Source organism: Lolium perenne, chromosome 6 (genome assembly GCF_019359855.2).
Source record: "Lolium perenne isolate Kyuss_39 chromosome 6, Kyuss_2.0, whole genome shotgun sequence".
NCBI lineage: Eukaryota > Viridiplantae > Streptophyta > Magnoliopsida > Poales > Poaceae > Lolium > Lolium perenne.
In genome coordinates this window covers 196672982-196692610 of record NC_067249.2, presented here as the reverse complement: position 1 = coordinate 196692610, position 19629 = coordinate 196672982, and the positions used below count along the sequence as shown (strand labels likewise).

General features: G+C 43.8%; 2 protein-coding genes across 2 annotated transcripts; both read left to right on the top strand.

Annotated features, from left to right (window-relative positions):
* Positions 1-12027: 12027 nt before the first annotated feature.
* Positions 12028-15886, top strand: LOC127306491 (monodehydroascorbate reductase 2, peroxisomal). The gene is made up of 7 exons (XM_051337126.1): positions 12028-12291; positions 12981-13032; positions 13115-13195; positions 13422-13540; positions 13642-13861; positions 13979-14097; positions 14965-15886. Exons 1-7 carry the CDS (start codon positions 12169-12171, stop codon positions 15679-15681), a joined length of 1431 nt encoding a protein of 476 aa, XP_051193086.1. The 5' UTR covers positions 12028-12168; the 3' UTR covers positions 15682-15886.
* A 226-nt stretch (positions 15887-16112) lies between these two features.
* Positions 16113-18938, top strand: LOC127306490 (monodehydroascorbate reductase 1, peroxisomal). The gene is made up of 7 exons (XM_051337125.2): positions 16113-16632; positions 16714-16765; positions 16926-17006; positions 17246-17364; positions 17454-17673; positions 17784-17902; positions 17977-18938. The coding sequence occupies exons 1-7, from the start codon at positions 16507-16509 to the stop codon at positions 18745-18747; spliced, it is 1488 nt and encodes a 495-aa protein (XP_051193085.1). The 5' UTR covers positions 16113-16506; the 3' UTR covers positions 18748-18938.
* Positions 18939-19629: the final 691 nt, after the last annotated feature.

Below are 19629 nucleotides of genomic sequence, written 5' to 3'. Positions count from 1 at the left end.
TACTACATGGGATTTCTCCGCCATTCCAAAGTAAATTGCTTGAGTGATACCTTTAAAAAATTCAAAATTTATTACCTCTGATTTGTGTCAATGTTTTATAGCTCATGAGGAAGTATGTGGTGTTTATCTTTCAATCTTGTTGGGCAACTTTCACCAATGGACTAGTGGCTTCATCCGCTTATGCAATAATTTTGCAAAAAGAGCTGGCAATGGGATTCCCAGTCCCAAATTAATTAATAAAAATACACACTCCTCCATGGTATGTGATTGTTGGACGGCACCTGAAGGATTCGGTTAGCCATGGCTTGAGAAAGCAAAGGTGGGGAGGAGTGTCATCATAATAAAACTAAAATAAAAAGGCACTCCTTCATGGTATGAGATTGTTGGCAGGCACCCGAAGGATTCAGTTAGCCATGGTTTGTGAAAGAAAGGTTGGAAGGAGTGCCACACAAAAATAAAATAAAATGGGAGCCGCTCTTTGAAGGTTTGTCTGGCAAGGGGGTTAGAGTGCCCACTACCATTCGTTGACAACAACAAACACCTCTCAAAATTTTACTTTTATTGCTCTCTATATGTTTTCAAAATCAAAGCTCTAGCACAAATATAGCAATCGATGCTTTCCTCTTTGAAGGACCATTCTTTTACTTTTATTGTTGAGTCAGTTCACCTATCTCTCTCCATCTCAAGAAGCAAACACTTGTGTGAACTGTGCATTGATTCCTACATACTTGCATATTGCACTTGTTATATTACTCTATGTTGACACTATCCATGAGATATACATGTTACAAGTTGAAAGCAACCGCTGAAACTTCATCTTCCATTATGTTGTTTCAATGCCTCTACTATGAATTATTGCTTTATGAGTTAACTCTTATGCAAGACTTATTGATGCTTGTCTTGAAGTACTATTCATGAAAAGTCTTTGCTATATGGATTCAGTTGTTTACTCATGTCATTTACATTGTTTTGATCGCTGCATTCATTACATATGCTTAAAATAGTATGATCAAGGTTATGATGGCATGTCACTCCAGAAATTATCTTTGTTATCGTTTACCTGCTCGGGACGAGCAGAAACTAAGCTTGGGGATGCTGATACGTCTCCGACGTATCGATAATTTCTTATGTTCCATGCCACATTATTGATGATATCTACATGTTTTATGCACACTTTATGTCATATTCGTGCATTTTCTGGAACTAACCTATTAACAAGATGCCGAAGAGCCAGTTGCTGTTTTCTGCTGTTTTTGGTTTCAGAAATCCTAGTAAGGAAATATTCTTGGAATTGGACGAAATCAATGCCCAGGGTCCTATTTTGCCACGAAGCTTCCAGAAGACCGAAGAGTCAACGAAGTGGGGCCACGAGGTGGCCAGGAGGGTGGCCGGCGCGGCCCCACCCTTGGCCGCGCCGACCTGTCTCCTGGGCCCCTCGCGACGCCCCCTGACCTACCCTTCCGCCTACAAATAGCCTTCGTCGCGAAACCCCCAGTACCGAGAGCCACGATACGGAAAACCTTCCAGAGACGCCGCCGCCGCCAATCCCATCTCGGGGGATTCAGGAGATCGCCTCCGGCACCCTGCCGGAGAGGGGAATCATCTCCCGGAGGACTCTACACCGCCATGGTCGCCTCCGGAGTGATGTGTGAGTAGTCTACCCCTGGACTATGGGTCCATAGCAGTAGCTAGATGGTTGTCTTCTCCTCATTGTGCTTAATTGTCGGGTCTTGTGAGCTGCCGAACATGATCAAGATCATCTATCTGTAATTCTATATGTTGCGTTTGTTGGGATCCGATGAATAGAGAATACTATGTTATGTTGATTATCAATTTATGTCTATGTGTTGTTTATGATCTTGCATGCTCTCCGTTATTAGTAGATGCTCTGGCCAAGTTGATGCTAGTAACTCCAAGAGGGAGTATTTATGCTCGATAGTGGGTTCATGTCTCCGTGAATCTGGAGGAGTGACAAGAACCTCTAAGGTTATGGATGTGCTGTTGCCACTAGGGATAAAACATTGATGCTATGTCCGAGGATGTAGTTATTGATTACATTACTCGCAATACTTAATGCAATTGTCTGTTGTTAGCAACTTAATACTGGAGGGGGTTCGGATGATAACCTGAAGGTGGACTTTTTAGGCATAGATGCATGCTGGATAGCGATCTATGTACTTTGTCGTAATGCCCAATTAAATCTCACAATACTCATCATAATATGTATGTGCATGGTCATGCCCTCTCTATTTGTCAATTGCCCAACTGTAATTTGTTCACCCAACATGCTATTTATCTTATGGGAGAGACACCTCTAGTGAACTGTGGACCCCGGTCCAATTCTCTATACTGAAATACAATCTACTGCAATTGTTCTACTGTTTTCTGCAAACAATCATCATCCACACTATACATCTAATCCTTTGTTACAGCAAGCCGGTGAGATTGACAACCTCACTGTTTCGTTGGGGCAAAGTACTTGGTTTGTGTTGTGCAGGTTCCACGTTGGCGCCGGAATCCCTGGTGTTGCGCCGCACTACATCTCGCCGCCATCAACCTTCAACGTGCTTCTTGGCTCCTACTGGTTCGATTAAACCTTGGTTTCATACTGAGGGAAAACTTGCCGTTGTACGCATCACACCTTCCTCTTGGGGTTCCCAACGGACGCGTGCTGTACGCGTATCAGTGGGATTCCCCCCTTCCATGTGGGGGGGTGGCCGGCCCCCATAGGGGGAGTCCACTTGGGACTCCTCCCCCTCTAGGGTTGGCCGGCCATGGAGGTGGAGTCCCTCCGGGACTCCGCCTTCCTTGGTGGTTTCTTCCGGACTTTTCTAGAACCTTCTAGAACCTTCCATAGAACCTTCCGGATCATTTTAAATCTTATAAAATGACTTCCTATATATGAATCTTATTCTCCGGACCATTCCGGAACTCCTCGTGATGTCCGGGATCTCATCCGGGACTCCGAACAAATATTCGAACTCCATTCCATATTCAAGTTCTACCATTTCAACATCCAACTTTAAGTGTGTCACCCTACGGTTCGCGAACTATGCGGACATGGTTGAGTACTCACTCCGACCAATAACCAATAGCGGGATCTGGAGATCCATAATGGCTCCCACATATTCAACGATGACTTTAGTGATCGAATGAACCATTCACATACGATACCAATTCCCTTTGTCACGCGATATTTTACTTGTCCGAGGTTTGATCATCGGTATCACTTCATACCTTGTTCAACCTCGTCTCCTGACAAGTACTCTTTACTCGTACCGTGGTATGTGGTCTCTTATGAACTCATTCATATGCTTGCAAGACATTAGACGACATTCCACCGAGAGGGCCCAGAGTATATCTATCCGTCATCGGGATGGACAAATCCCACTGTTGATCCATATGCCTCAACTCATACTTTCCGGATACTTAATCCCACCTTTATAACCACCCATTTACGCAGTGGCGTTTGGTGTAATCAAAGTACCTTTCCGGTATAAGTGATTTACATGATCTCATGGTCATAAGGACTAGGTAACTATGTATCGAAAGCTTATAGCAAATAACTTAATGACGTGATCTTATGCTACGCTTAATTGGGTGTGTCCATTACATCATTCATACAATGATATAACCTTGTTATTAATAACATCCAATGTTCATGATTATGAAACTAATCATCCATTAATCAACAAGCTAGTTAAGAGGCATACTAGGGACTCTTTGTTGTTTACATATCACACATGTACTAATGTTTCGGTTAATACAATTATAGCATGACATATAAACATTTATCATAAACATAAAGATATATAATAACCACTTTTATTATTGCCTCTTGGGCATATCTCCTTCAAGCAGGCCGCCGCCGATTCGTCGCCCACAGCAGGCCGCCGCCGATTCGTCGCCACAGCAGCCGCCGACCGAATCGAGCCCACAACAGCCCGCCGCCGATTCGTCGCCCACAGCAGCCGCCGGCCGAATCGACCCCACAGCAGCCGGCCGGCCAATTCTTCCCCCACAGCAGCTCGCCGGCACAACCTCTCCGATTCGTCGCCACAGAAGACCGGCGGCACATCCTCCCCTTCGTCGCCACAGAAGACCGCCGGCACGTCCTCTCCTTCATCGCCACAGCAGCCCGTCGGCCCAGTGATGGAGCCTCTTCGTCGCCTGTACCTGCAGCCGTCGTCCTGTACCAAAGAAGGGCAAGAGGAGGAGGAAGTGGCGGCGGCTCTGATGGATATGGCGGGGCTGCCGCAGGAGGAGGTCTTTGCTCCTCGGTCCATGGTCGATATGAAGCGTCTAGGGGTGGCGTGCAGGCGCAGAGGTATGGAGCTTCTCATCCGCTGGGATTCCGAGTTCAAGGTGCGCCATTTGGTGGAGATGCCGCTGCATAGCATTGCTGCATACAGATCCGGTGCTGCCAAGGCCGGTGGAGAACCGGAGCACACGTCCGAGATCATCGAGGTTTGCAAGTATGAAAATGCTCCAGTGGTTGGTTTGAGGTACATTTCGAAGATCGAAATGGCTCGATTGTTGATGAAATCGATAGAGCACGCAGCTGCTCCGCTTGGGGTGCCGATTGCATGGAACCCCCCTGCTATTGGAAGCTAATTGTAGAAGCAGTACAAGAAGAAGTCCATACTTAACAGCCGGTAGATGATGGAGATGTATGCTTTTGGAGAAGATGAGCAGTACATGTGTACTGCTAGCTTTTGAAGTAGTTTGTGGTGTACATGTGTAGTGGTAGATGGAGATGCAGTACCTATGTAATGCAGTAGCTTTGTAAGTTAACCAAAGTTAGAGTTTGCAAGCAATGCTATGTAATGCAGTAACCTTTTGGAGATGCAGTAGGTTTGTAATGTTGGAAGCTACACTATGATGAAATATAAAGCAACTAGTTTGAATTTATGTCATCAGTTTGTACTCACATATATAATTTTGCTGTGCTTATTTATAACTTTTATGTTGTTGTGGTATTTAATGTTGAATACATGATACATTGTAATGACACCAACAAATCTGATTTTATTCACTAGTACTACTTTTACTGTTTTACATTCTATCAACTCTAACGTTTCTGCACTAAATATACTCGATACAAAGTACAAACTCCAGTGCACCATACTAGTTTAGAGCTGAACATTTAAGTACAGTACTGCAGTGACAGTGAGCATCCATGAAGTAAGACCTACTGCCTAAGAAAACAGAGGTGATTTTCTATCACCCATTGCGTAAGAGATGATGTTCCTCTTCAGAGGCGATATGAACTGTACTGGAGATCGAAAAAGCTGTTAACATAAACATCTATGTGAGATAAACCCGATGTCCTGGTTCCATCAAAAATAAAAAGATAAAAGGCTCTACAATTTAACTGGAACTAAACATTAAATTAAGGCAGTAGCCCAACACCCTCAACTCTGCGCTCTAATCAACATCAATATCCAAGGGCACCTTTGATTCTAAGGATTTTCGTAGGAATTCGAAGACTGTAGCTCTTAAATTCTTCCTGTGTTGGTATTCTGATTCGTTTCAATTGTAATCCATAAACGCACAAACAAGATCAAGATCTACCTTTCCCCTAACCAACTCTAGATGTGTCTTACCGTACACAGGAGAGGGGCTTCCTTCCTCACGACGCCGAGCCGCCATCGCCGACTCTCCCTGGACGGATACGCCGCCCAGATCAAGTCCCTCGCTGAGAGCCCCTCTGAACTTCCGCCACAATGCGTCCGAACTTCCGCCGCAATGCGTCCGAACTTCTGCCGCAATGGCTCCGAACTTCCGCCAATGTCGCCCCGTAACAAACACCACGATCTTCTGGTTACGTCAACTGCATCTTCTGCGTGATCCTCTTTGCATGGAAGGCAATACAAAAGTCGGCCCACACGATGTGTTTTTGCAGTCAAGACCCCTTACCTCTTTTCTTCTACGCAACCATCCAGCCGACACAGTGACCGTTACTGAATTTCATGTCAAAGTTCAGTGACCTCCACCAAATACACGCTCGCGTACACCACCAGTGACTGTATAAATCATGTATGACAAGTTCGGTGACCTCCGCGGCGTATTTCAGCACTACGGTGACCGTACCGAGCAGCTCCGACAATTACAGTGACCATTGGTGCATTTTACTCACTCACGATTATACAGTCCTGGACTCCTGGCCGGTAGGATTAGTTTCCTTTAACAAAATTTTCTCAATTTCTCAGCTCTAAATAAAAAACGGCATAAAACACCATGATTAAACTTTTTTCTGCCAAATGAGTCCGCTCTAACAAATGGGTTATACTGCTGAACTGGACTTACTTATTTTTTTCATCTCATTTTTGGTTGGTTTCCTCGCCACAAAAAATATCAAGTCATTACTTGAAAAAGAAGAATCTGTTCCACGTACTACCTCCGTCAATTAATAAGCCGCACGCGTATTTCAAGACGAACTTTGGTTGAAGAACTAAGCAACAAAATCTAGATTATATTATACACAATTAGCATTGTTGGATTCATATTGGAAACACACTTTCTAATAATGTTAATTTTATACACTTTCTAATAATGTTAATTTTATACCAACAACCTTTAGATATTTAGAGTAATTATTGGAATGGAGAGGGTATTATATACACACGGGTCTTTTATTTGTTCACGTACCTGTACAGATTAGGTTTTGCAGAGAAAAGTATCCATCCATGTGTGTGAAAATTTCCAAAATCACCTCCAAACCCTTCTAAACCTTGCGTGCAGCATAGAAAAATATTTGTCATTAGGGTATTGGTGAAGCCTCTACCTTCATCTAATACTCTTCTTCCACCTAAATCTTTAGAAAACACTAGGTCAAGCACTAAAGTGTAGTGGATTGGATATGCACGTTGCAATCCTCGCTTGCAATTAAACTATAGAAATACAAGAGTTACAATGGGATTTGAATAGGTGATACAAGTGTTTTTGAATATTTCTTCAGTTTGTTTTATCCTTTCTTCTATCAGGTTGACCTCTTTTATCCCCTCTTCCAGTACCAGCTTCGCAGGTCATCTTCATGTTTGTAAATTGGGCTTGGGCCAGTTTCCTCTTGAGGCTCTTCTTGGTCCACTTGCTCCTAGGTGTGGGTTGGGCCGTGACATGCCCGAGCCCTGAAGAGTTGGCTTGACCCCAAAATAGTGCTTCATGTAATGACATGCGCAGCATCTTCCCAGGTTATCGTTGGTGGCGATAAAGCATCCTAGGCGACTTGAACTCTAGACATTGCAACACCTCCTCCTCGATGAACCTTGTGGATAGGATTTCTAGTAGTTGCAAGGGAGAAGTAGGATCCAAGAACATGACATCATTGGTGTCACTCATGTCATGATTTGCTAGTAAGTGTTTCTTGCGTTGTGGGACATGCACCACGTCATGGATGCGGCTGCTAGATGGAAGTGTCAATTTATAAGTCACGTCACCAACCCATGGCTCGCGACCACTAAGATCGAACCCTCTTCTTGAGCATTTAAGTAAGAGGGAGGCCGATCACACCATAATTTTTGATAAACTTACAGTAGTAACCAGTGAGATCTAAGAAAACACACATTTTTTCAGATTTATGGGTTGTGGCCAATTTTGTACTATTGCAATTTTTATTGGGTTTGTGGTGATGCCCTCTCTAGTGATCACATGGCTGAGGTACTCCAAGTCGAGCGCATGATGAATAATTAATTTTCCTTGAGAATATCAATAACTTCACAGAGGGTGGTAATGTGTGCTTCCTAGGTGGTTGTGTACACGAGAATATCTTCTATGAAGATATTGATAAACACACCATGGCGGAGTAGCTTGCCAAAAATCAAATTTATGACACCTTGGAACATTGCCAGCGGGTGTGTGAGAAAAAACTTCTACACTATGATAATTTGTACATGCATTGGTCGTACGGAAAGCTGTCTTATGTTCCTCCCCGACCGCCATGCAAATTTGGTGATATCCCGAACTAAGATCAAGTTTTCTGAACCACTTTGCGCCATCCAATTCATGCAGGTGTTTGTTATTGACAATGAGAGTATTGAGATGGAGGTTGATTCATGGGCCAACTCATCGTTTATCATTGAAGAATTGGCGCATCGACTGAGCAGAAACATGGAAATGGCACCAGCTCAGGATAATTGAAACAATGCCCGCCCTGGGTTGGATTTGTAGTGCCACGCCTGCTGGGTTGTTTGCAAGTGTCGATCTGCATGATGGTGATTGTCGGCGTGATTGGTTCCGTTCTAGTGGTACTCTGCACCATTGCTTCCGACTTAAGGAGACTAAGTCGCGATGTAGTGTCATTTTCACGAAGTTTAAGTAGAGTGGTGTTCTTCGCGATATCGGTGGTGGTCGTGTTCACTGTCTACATACTCTATCAGCGCCGCCAGCTTGTTGTTGTCTCTTCAACGGCGGCCATGACGGAGGAAATTTGAGTCTCAACCACAAACTCCTACTTTCGGGGCGCCAGATCTGAACCACGGAATGCGATCACACCAAGAGATAGGAATTACGGTTGTGATTTGAAAATCACCACCAACCATAAACGGATTTATTGATCAAGCATTGGCCGAGGGATCAAAAACCTCGGTCCAATACCAATTGTTACGGCCTTGATTGCAATTCAACTATAGAAATACAAGTCTGGACTTAAAGTGGGATTTGAATGGATGGTACATGTGTTTCCGAATATTTCTTTAATTTTGTTCAACCAGCGCCAAGCTTCACATGACGTCTTGTCATTCGTGCATGCCACAACTCACTTTTTAATATGTTATTGTGTGGTTTTCTTCTCAATAAGAGAAAAGCCAATGGGAGCAAAACATTTAAGTGTGAGCTCGGGCTATAGGTAGAATTTAAGATCAAAATCATTATTCCAATTTTTAATAAATTATGAAAAATATGAATGTGGTTAAGGATTGCATCCTAAGTTTCAAAACTCAGTGCGGTTTTTATTTATAAAAGAGGCAACACCTCCAATTTTATTAAAAGAAACCATCATTCTACAAAGTTTTACCACCAAAATACAACCTCCACCAAGAGAAGTAACCGACCCTACAAAATGCCCAGAAAAGCTTATAACATTGGACTGTAGAGAGAAGAAGCGTAAAACTACACCAACATTGGGATGAAATAGAAAAGGAGAATTCTAACAAAAACTTCGACGAGATCTCCAGCAACGACTTTCTTTTTTTATTTCCTTTCCTCCCGCTATCGTATTAGTCTTTGAATCCATCTTTACGACTTCCTTTTAGTTCCACCTTTGCATTGTACCTCACCTGCATATTATTCCACCATTTAATCCAATAAGAAATATGGAAGAGAACCTCAATAGGTTCAGCCGGCCATATCCCCTAGAAGCAAGCTAGATTTCTTCCTTTCCATATCCCTCATAGAACAACCGCTATCCCTACCGAGGCTAGTTTCTTTTTTTTATTAGATGAATTTTTTAATCCAAATGGTAAAACACTAAGTGGCAACTAGTACCAATAACACAACTAACTATGTTCCACAAATATTTGGCTAGGGGACAAGCGAAAAAAAAAGTTCAATAGACTCGTCTTTTCCGCAGAAAAGACATCTTCCTCGAATTTACCCCCTCTATGAATCAAAGCATCTCTTGTTAAAATGCTTTTCCTAAGCATTAACCATATAAAGATTTGTATTCTCAAAGGTAACTTAACTTTCCAACAGAAATTATATGGAACCTTCCCAACGTCACGCATCGCGATATAAAAAGATTTTACCTAAATTCCTGTGATGTAGTTAGTAACCAAAGCATCCTACTATAAGAGTCCAACAGAGAGAATTCTCTGCATGTCTGAAGCAGGTTATGCCACTCAAAGAGTTGCTGACAAGGGATTAACTTGTCAATGCCTACGGGTTGTAGACTAGGGTTTTAGCTAGAAGTAGAGGGCAAGTAGATCTCGAAGGTTTCAGCCGAAAAGTACTCGACGATATGAAAACTAGGGTTTGTGAGACAATGAATCGATGCTTTCTTTGTCCCTCGGCTCCCCCTTATATAGGAGGTGGAGCCGAGGGATTCGTGGTACACAAGTTACAGAGTCCGGGAGGGTTTCTAACTCATCCCGCAATATTACAAATGTTTTCTCCTAATACAACTCTAGCTTTCCTTAACTAGCGACTTGGGCTTCTGATTCTTCTTATCCTTCGGGTCGTGGGCCTTTAGTAAAACCCGGGTACTATCTTCGGCATGCCCATTGGGGATGCCTATGTCAGTTGCTGACCCTCAAGGGCCCTCCTAAATTGCAGGCTGGAGACCCCCTTATCAAAAACCTCCTTAACAATAGCATTTTCATTAAGAAAAATCTTAAACGGTCTAGGAAAAGAAAATTTAAAGATTTTGCCAGAAAGCCAATTGTCTTTTCAAAAGCATGCTTTCCTCTCCCAACTTGAAACTTGCGACAGAGAAAAAAAAATCTCCCACTTCCATCGGGCCTTGCCAAAAGTGGGAATCCCCTTTTTTTGGGTGGGGGAGGGGTAACTTGACTTAGAGTAGATTTTTTCAGCTACTTATTTGTGAGAAGTGTTTGCCACTCACCTTTTTCGTTAAATAATTTCCACACCCATTTAGCATGCAAAGCGATATTCATTATTTCCAGATTTAAAATACCTAAACCCCCTTGATCGTTTGGTCTACACACGTGTTCCCAATTAACAAGGTGATACTTCTTTTCTTCTTTTAGAAGGAAGTCCAATTCTTGTCCTTGAACTCTTGGGAAAGTTCACTTTTGATCCCAAAATTTACTTTTAAGTTTAGGACTAATCTTTATCTCTCTGAATAGTTCACTTTTCATCCCATTTGAGTTGAGTTGAGCAAATCGTTAACATGGAAATAAGAAATAGTGAACCAACCGATTAGTTTAGAACCAAACAAAGCCCAAACTAGCCGAGATGTCGAACCCAATGTATTAATACAAAAACAACAAAACCCTTGGGTCCCTGAACTAGTCTCTGGCTTGAATTTTCTCCCTTCAAATTCACTTGAAAGCGTTGTGCCACAAAGGCATGCTTGCTTGCCTATCAGCATCGTCCCGTCTCTCTAGATTTGCACAGTTGCACCGTTGCCTTGATTTTTTGGGCACCCATGAAAAATATTTTCCTAGCTCAACCGGTATAAGGACTAAAAAGTGAATGATTCTGATAGTTCGAGGTTCATTTTGAACCAAAAGCAAGTTCTAGGACCAAAAGTGAATTTAAACTAGAATCCAAGGACCAAAAGTGGACTTTCTTCTTTTATCTTTATTCTGACTCCACATAAACCTGGATTTAATGATATCATATTTATTCTTCGTCCCCACAAGGATTCTATGAAATGATATCATGCAAAGAACCAAACATGTGAGTAAAGAATTTATAAGAATTGTTCTCTCGACGATGGATAAAGGTTTGCCCCAATAACAATCAGCCTTTTTCTCCAACCTATCCCTAATAGGCTTCCACTCACTGTTTTTTAGTTTTTTTTTCACGAATTGGAATTTCTAAATATTTCATCGGCAACGCCCCAGCTTCGCAAGTGAAAATTTCCTCAAATTTGTATGCTCCTTCGTTGGCCTGGCCGAAAAAACAAACCTCACTTTTGTGAAAGTTCAATTTTAGACCATACATTTGTTTAAAGAGACATAAGATAAATTTGAAGCTTCTGGCTTGTTTCAAGTCATCTTGCAGCAAAAGGATGGTGTCGTCTGCGGAATGGACACTCATTTTCCAACTACGAGATGGGATCCCAATACGAAATATATCTTATAATATTGGCTACATTTTTTATTGCGTGTCTACACCTGAGGATATGATCCAGGGATTAACGTGTAGACCATGAATTCATCAGCTCCGTTTTGAAGCATCTGTCAGACAAAAGTTCCTTGCTTTTCCTTCCACAAATTCTCAACGCGCAGGAAAACAAAAGCAAAAAAATCTGGAAAATTTCATCTCCACATTAATGAAAGCCCATATCCACCCATATCCTTGCTTCAACGCGAGGTGAAGATGATAACAGAGCAGACGGACTGGGCCCCGCAAGGCCGGGGTTGAGGTGGAGACGCAACGCAAGGGACACATCGTCATCGTCATCGTCATCGACACAGGCCAAGCAGGTCAGAGCGCCATGGCCCGCATCTAGCTAGGGACGAGAGAAAGAAAGCCAGCCAGGGGATGGGGCGCGCGTTCGTGTACGTCGTCCTGGGCGGCGGCGTGGCCGCCGGCTACGCCGCGCTCGAGTTCGCGCGCCGCGGCGGCTACTCCCGCGGCGAGCTCTGCATCATCTCCGAAGAGGCCGTGAGCGCTCCCACCCAACCTTTCCTTCCTTCTGACTTTTTGCTCGCCTTCTGTATTTCATCAGCTTTGTGTAGTGGATAGAACGGATTGCTTTGTTCTCTCGTGCTTCCATCTGTATTAGGCAGAGTTTGCTTCTTGATTTTCGCCTGAAAAGAGGATCGCCTTTGGTTGCTTGCGCCGCCAAGCCAAGAACGCTTACCATTTTCTTGCCTTTGGGATGGTGTCAGCCTTGATTTGCCTGGATAAGTAGGGTCTGAATGTTGTAACGGACCAATTAGGATGGGGACACATGGTTTAGTAGTCTGTACTGCATTCTGGTAACTGGAAATTGAGACTGAGATAGTAAAGCCAAAATATGTAGTCTATTCCTCTTCAGAATTGGATTAGCTTGAATCCTCTATCCGACCTCTAACGAGTACATGTATGTTCCAGAAATGCAATTTTCTGCCTAGTTAAAGTTCAGCTGCAAGGCTTTCCCTTCAAGGGGCTAGAAAGGAATGCCACTTTTCTCTGTTAGAACTTAAAATTCAGCTGGAATAAGCAATAGTCCATATGCCATTCACCAAAGTCGTTTTTTTTCTTTTCTCACATGGAAACTGTGGAAAGCTGGTCTTTGGGTGTGAACCGCAGGTGACTCCATCATTGAACGCATACTTCTCTGGTAATATTTTCTCTTGTATTCTTGCCAGGTTGCTCCTTATGAACGTCCTGCATTAAGCAAAGGCTATTTACTCCCAGAAGGTGCATTTCACACACACTTCAAAGTTTTTATGGACAGCTTGTTAGTCTTGCTAACTGATTTAAATGCCTGTGCAATTTGCAGGCCCTTCTCGTCTTCCAAAATTTCATACTTGTGTGGGTGCTAATGATGAGTTACTGACGACAAAATGGTACAAGGAACAAGGTAGGTTTGTTATGCTTTTTTGCTGGTTCTCTCTGAGTGCTATACTAGTTCATTAGAGTTTAATGCTAGTAAAAATATCCTTGCAAAAAAAAAAAAGATCATGTAAAATTATGTTCTTTTTGTTGGTTCTTTTAAGTAATTTATTGATCCAATTGCTGTTTTTGTCTGTAATGTGTATGCCTACATCAACACTACATATCTACTAACTGTAAAATTACATGACTAGGTATCGAACTTGTTCTTGGAACAAGAGTGATATCTGCTGATGTGAGACGGAAGACATTGCTTACAGCCACTGGAGAAACCATCAGCTATAAGACACTTATAATTGCAACAGGTGCTCGGGTATGGACTTGTTTGTACTTCTTGAGGTCCATCTTCTCTTGTTTTTAAAATGTAATATGTTTGATTCATTATTATTTTTTGTGTCTCTCGACACGACATAGGCTTTGAAGCTGGAAGAGTTTGGAATAAGTGGTTCAGATGCTGCAAACATATGCTATTTGCGCAATATTGACGATGCTGATAAGTTAGTGAATGCGATGAACTCGTCTTCTGGCGGAAACGCTGTTGTCATCGGTGGTGGCTACATAGGAATGGAATGTGCAGCAGCATTGGTTACTAATAAGATAAAAGTAACCATGGTCTTTCCTGAAAAACACTGCAGTACGTATGATGCTTGATCTCTTGATTTGCCGTTTGACATATTGTCAGGACTCCCAAGATATGCTGTAAAGCCCCCTTTGGCTTATCTATATATGATGTTGATTTTTTTTTCTGCAGTGGGTCGGCTATTTACAGAAAAAATTGCAGAATATTATGAAAGCTACTACACTTCGAAAGGAGTTACTTTTACCAAAGGAACTGTGCTTACATCCTTTGAAAAAGACTCAACAGGGAAGGTGAGTTTCTATTCCATGAAACTGGGACTGCTTTGCAGTTGATGACTGGTAACTTCATGCTGTATTAACAAGTAACGAAAACACTTGTCTTATACTCCAAGTCAAGGTCCAAAATTTCCTTTCCTCGCTGTCATATTCAGGTGCCTGGTAGAGGTTCTTGGGTTCGGAGTATTGGGGTAACTGCTGAAGTCGCGGTCATACTCATTCATTCACCTAAAAGTCATCTTAAGCAGAAATTGATGGAACTCCTAACCAATTTGTATTAAGGTGTGGTAAAGAACTAATTGGGTTTTGTCCTTTTAGGGAAAATTGTTTAGGTCTGAATTATTGCCTAGCCTCTATTATTGTCCAATACTGATATAGATTTGCTTGGACCTGGTCACATCTACTGGTAATATGGTATCTAGTTTATCATGTCTTGTGAAGCTTTGATGAGCAAGAGGCTTCACGAAAATTGTTACTCCAAGAGTTGTATGAAGTAAGTAAAAAAATAAAGAAAGATGATTGGGTATTTGAACATTAGATCCCAGGGAAAATAAGTATATTTGATAGAAGAACTGGAAACCCCTTTGAACACCCTTATCTCGGGGAAGTCCTTATGATTAGAGATAAGGCATCCCTGGAGTAAAAATGGCTTGGTTTTACAATAACATGCTATGGCACCAATGAGAATGTTGAGCTGAACAAGGTTTACTGAATATACAATATAGTGTGTCTAGACTAATCGATGCCAACCACTATTATCTTTACTATTTTAAAGTTTACTTTCCATGTCTGTCCAGTTCGAATTTTCTAGCGATCCTTAAGCTACTGCCTCTATTTGCTGACAATGATGGTTAAAGTAAGAGTGTTACCTTGTATTTACAGGTGACTTCGGTAATCCTAAAAGATGGTAACCACCTTCCTGCTGATATGGTCGTTGTTGGTATTGGGATACGTGCAAATACCAGCCTTTTTGAAGGTCAACTGTTGATGGAGAAAGGTGGCATAAAGGTAAACGGGCAAATGCAAACTAGCGACAGCTCTGTGTATGCTGTTGGTGATGTTGCCGCGTTCCCTATCAAGCTCTTTGATGGTGATATCCGACGGCTCGAGCATGTTGACTCAGCTCGTAGAACCGCTAGGCATGCCGTTGCAGCCATCCTGGAGCCTTCCAAAACCAGGGACGTGGATTACCTGCCATTCTTCTACTCCAGAGTCTTCACATTGTCCTGGCAGTTCTACGGGGATAATGTTGGAGAAGTAGTCCACTACGGTGACTTCACAAGCAGCAGCCCAAGGTTCGGTGCCTACTGGGTCGGTAAGGGTCAGATCACGGGCGCATTTCTGGAAGGTGGAAGCCGAGAAGAGTACGAGGCGCTGTCAGTTATTGTTCGGCGCAAAACAAAGGTCTCAAACATGTCTGAACTTGAAAAACAAGGCCTGGCGTTTGCCGTCCAGGAAAGCAAGAAAGACGTACCTGATGGTGGGTTAACCCTTGGTGAAAAGCCCGCTTTTGTATGGTATGCGACGGCAGGGGTTGTTGCGGCTGTGTCGATTTCTGTATTTGGTTATTGGTACGGCAGGAAGCGCCGCAGGTGGTGAATCTTGGGATTGGTTCGCACACCACTGAGCTGATGGAAGAATGGAGGAGGAAGACCGGTGTTGCGTTATTGTTTACGGTTACTTGGAGGAATCAGTCCTGTATAAACCTGTACGAAAGTGTAATCTTTGTATCAAATGTAAACAAATATAGAAATCCCATCATATATACTGTTAAATGAAATGAAAAATGAGATGATGTTACTAAGTCTCAAGAGCCATCCTTTTCTTACATGGGAATCATAATTTGGGCTGCTGTCTTTGAACAATTATCCAAGTTTTGCGAAGATGACAGAGATCACTTGCAAGTCAATAGTTTTGCGAAGATAACTGAGATCACTTGCAAGTTAGTTTTGCAAAGATGCCTAGGCCACTTGCTGACTTGCAAGTTAATTTCAAGTCCATGACCATGTAACCAAATATATATGCCTGTTGCTGTTGCTGTTACACTCTCATTACATTCCAGTTGCAGCCAAGATACACCCAAAGAGCAGAAACCGTATGAGCAGAGAAGATGGTGGAGACATAGAGACCAACAAAGGCGCACCTTGCCTTCACCGAGAAGAATTCTTTCCCTGCAGCATTTTTCTTGATGCCAAATGTAAAGAAGATGGCTGAAAGGTCAGTAGTGGTCCCAGAGAGTAGGAGTGTGAGGAGGAGCAAAGGTAAGGCATTTGTTTTTCCCGCCTTGCATGTCCCCACTTGATCTTCTCCCCGCAAGCCAAGAACAAGGCCACAGCTCCTGCTGTATGGCTACTTAAGCTCATCCATGTCGAACCGAATGCCGCAACGACAGAGGTCAGGTAGAGGACGACAGAGCGATCAGACATGGGACGCGCGTTCGCGTACGTGATCCTGGGCGGCGGCGTGGCCGCAGGCTACGCGGCGCTCGAGCTCGTCCGCCACGGCGACGGCGTGTCACCCGGCGAGCTCTGCATCATCTCCGACGAGGCGGTACGCACGCTGCCCCTTCTTCTGTAGCTCTAATAATTCTGCCAAATTCATATACTCCTGAACAATTCTTGGATTTGGCAGGTCGCTCCTTACGAACGCCCTGCACTAAGCAAAGGCTATCTGCTCCCGCGAGGTACCATGCCTACACCTACACGTCCATGCCCTCTTCCGATCATCAGATGTTCTGCTCGATCACACCACACGCTCTTCGCTCTGATCTGAAAATATATGCGTATGAGACTTATTAGGTACTCTGTTTTTTTCCTGAAAAAAAAATACTCTGTTATTCTCAGGGGCTGCTCGTCTTCCGGCGTTCCACACTTGTGTTGGTGCTAACGATGAGTTGCTCACGGAGCAGTGGTACAAAGATCACGGTATATATCCTTTTACCTGTCGATTGTTTTTCAACTGATCCTAGCTACTACTCCCTCCCATACACAAGTTGTACTACTTCCTTAGTAAAACCACTATACTACTTATTATGGATCCGAGGGAGTAGCTAGTACATACATGGAGTCATTTCGTTATCCCCACTTCGATTCAACCCAGTAGTCAGGTCTATTTCGTTATCTGTTGTGGATCATCATGTGTATGTGGTGTGCTACTTGACCAGGTATAGAACTAGTTCTTGGGACGAGGGTGGTTTCTACCGACGTCCAGCGGAAGACACTGCTCACAGCTACCGGAGAGACCATCAGCTACAAGACTCTCATCGTCGCGACAGGTGCGCGGGTAAGCGATGAAAATCAACATTTCCCAATCCTTTGTTACTCTCATGTTTGCGAGAAAAATACTTTAGTTAGTTACATGCATATTTGTAGGTCTTGAAGCTGGAGGAAGTCGGAGTGACCCGTTCAGATGCCACGAACGTGTGCTATCTGCGCAGTCTGGAGGATGCAGATAAAATGGTGGGAGTTATGAGATCGTGCCATGGTGGAAACGCTGTTGTGATCGGTGGCGGGTACATAGGAATGGAGTGCGCGGCGGCCTTGGTTGCCAATGACATCAAGGTCGCCATGGTGTTCCCGAGAAAACACTGCAGTAAGTGTAGGCTGTGTAGCAGTCCATGCTAGTGCTTATCTGAACTCTGATTTTTCTACTGTACACTTTAGGACCTGTCTAACCAAGAGCTGCGATTTTGTATTCTGCAGTGGATCGCCTCTTTACACCGAAAATCGCTGAATTTTACGAGAATTACTATGCTGCAAAGGGAGTTACTTTCATCAAAGAAGCTAGGGTTACGTACTTCGAGACATCGTCAGATGGGAAGGCAAGTATTCTTGTCCATCCATAAGGCACGGTATAAACTGAGCTGACCGCCTACCGGTGGTTTCGAATGCACAGGTGACTGGAGCGATCCTGCGAGATGGCAGGCGCCTCCCTGCCGACATGGTGGTCGTCGGCATCGGCGCTCGCGCCAACACCGAGCTCTTCGACGGGCAGCTGGCGATGGAGAAAGGCGGGATCAAGGTGAACGGGCGGATGCAGACGAGCGACGCCGCCGTGTACGCCGTGGGCGACGTGGCCGCGTTCCCCGTTGCGCTCTTGGGCGGCGACGTGCGCCGGTTCGAGCACGTCGACTGCGCGCGCCGGACCGCCCGGCGGGCTGTCGCGGCGATCTTGGAGCGCCCCGACGCCGCCGCGGAGCAGGGGGAGATGGGCTTCGACTACCTGCCGTTCTTCTACTCCAGGGTTTTCGCCCTGTCCTGGCAGTTCTACGGCGACAACGTCGGCGAACCTGTCCACTTCGGGGACTTCTCGGTCCCGGCCGGCGGAAGGCCAAAATTCGGAGCGTGTTGGGTCAGCGGAGGGCTTGTCGCTGGCGTCTTCCTAGAAGGCGGGAGCCGGGAGGAGAACGAGGCGGTGGCGTCCGCCGTCCGGTGCCGCGCGAGGATCGGTGACGTCGCCGCCGAACTCGAGAGCCGCGGCCTCGCGTTTGCCGACCAGGAGTCCCGCCGGAAGTTGACGCGTCGTTGTTACGGGCTTGCTGCCGGCGGTGACAAGCCTACGTATGCGTGGCATGCCACGGTCGGCGTCGCCGCGGCGGTGTCCATCGCAGCGTTCGCGTACTGGTACGGCTGGCAGGCGCCGTACGTGGTGAAACGAGAATTCTGAAGACTATGTTGCCTATCACGTGGAGGCTGGCCTCAAGTAAGATGCAAGCGGGATCGTAACAAAATCCACACTTCTGATTTATTTTGTGGTTTCCGGTTTAAATTTTAGTTCTAAAATTTAGATTTTATCGAGACCTCGCTTCCATCCTTAACCTCAATAACCTCAAGATAATATATTCACTCTCCTATCTCTTTGATGATAGTACTATTAAATAGTGGCTTCTTTAATTCATATTTATTCACATAAGGTCTTAAGTAAGAAAATGATAAAGTAAGAAATAAATATCTTTTTCTTGTGGCGGCGCGTGCGTTAGCATTTAGATTCTATAAGAATGGAAGGACCAAATATTTTTGATATTTAAATATTCATAATTAATTATCTCTTAAACTATTAATCTAATTAATTCAATTGACGATTCATTTTCACCGTGAATTCGTTTCACGAGAACTTTAACACAAGAACCCTTCTTAATATGTTTTAACGAAAAAGTCACCGGTAGTTGCCAGGTTATTGTACCATAGCTACCAGGTGATATGTTAACAATTACCATACACAGTTATTGGATAAATTTTATATGTTTTTTTCTCCATGTTTATAAAGTGAGTATTTGGTCATCTCTAATTACATAAAAGTTGACAATACTCATTCAAGGATTACATTGATGAGCAAACTTCACAAAAACCCGGTAATAATTTGATTTTAAATTGATAGCCAAATGGTGAACAAGTGATAATACTCTGGCAGTTAGAGTCGAAAAAAGTTGTCAAAACATATTAACGACAAAGACAGATGTGAAACTGTTTTTCTTTACTTATGGCTTGAGTGCCAAACCATTTTAAAGACTGAAAACCAAAAGGAATTTCAGGTGACTGCATGCATAAC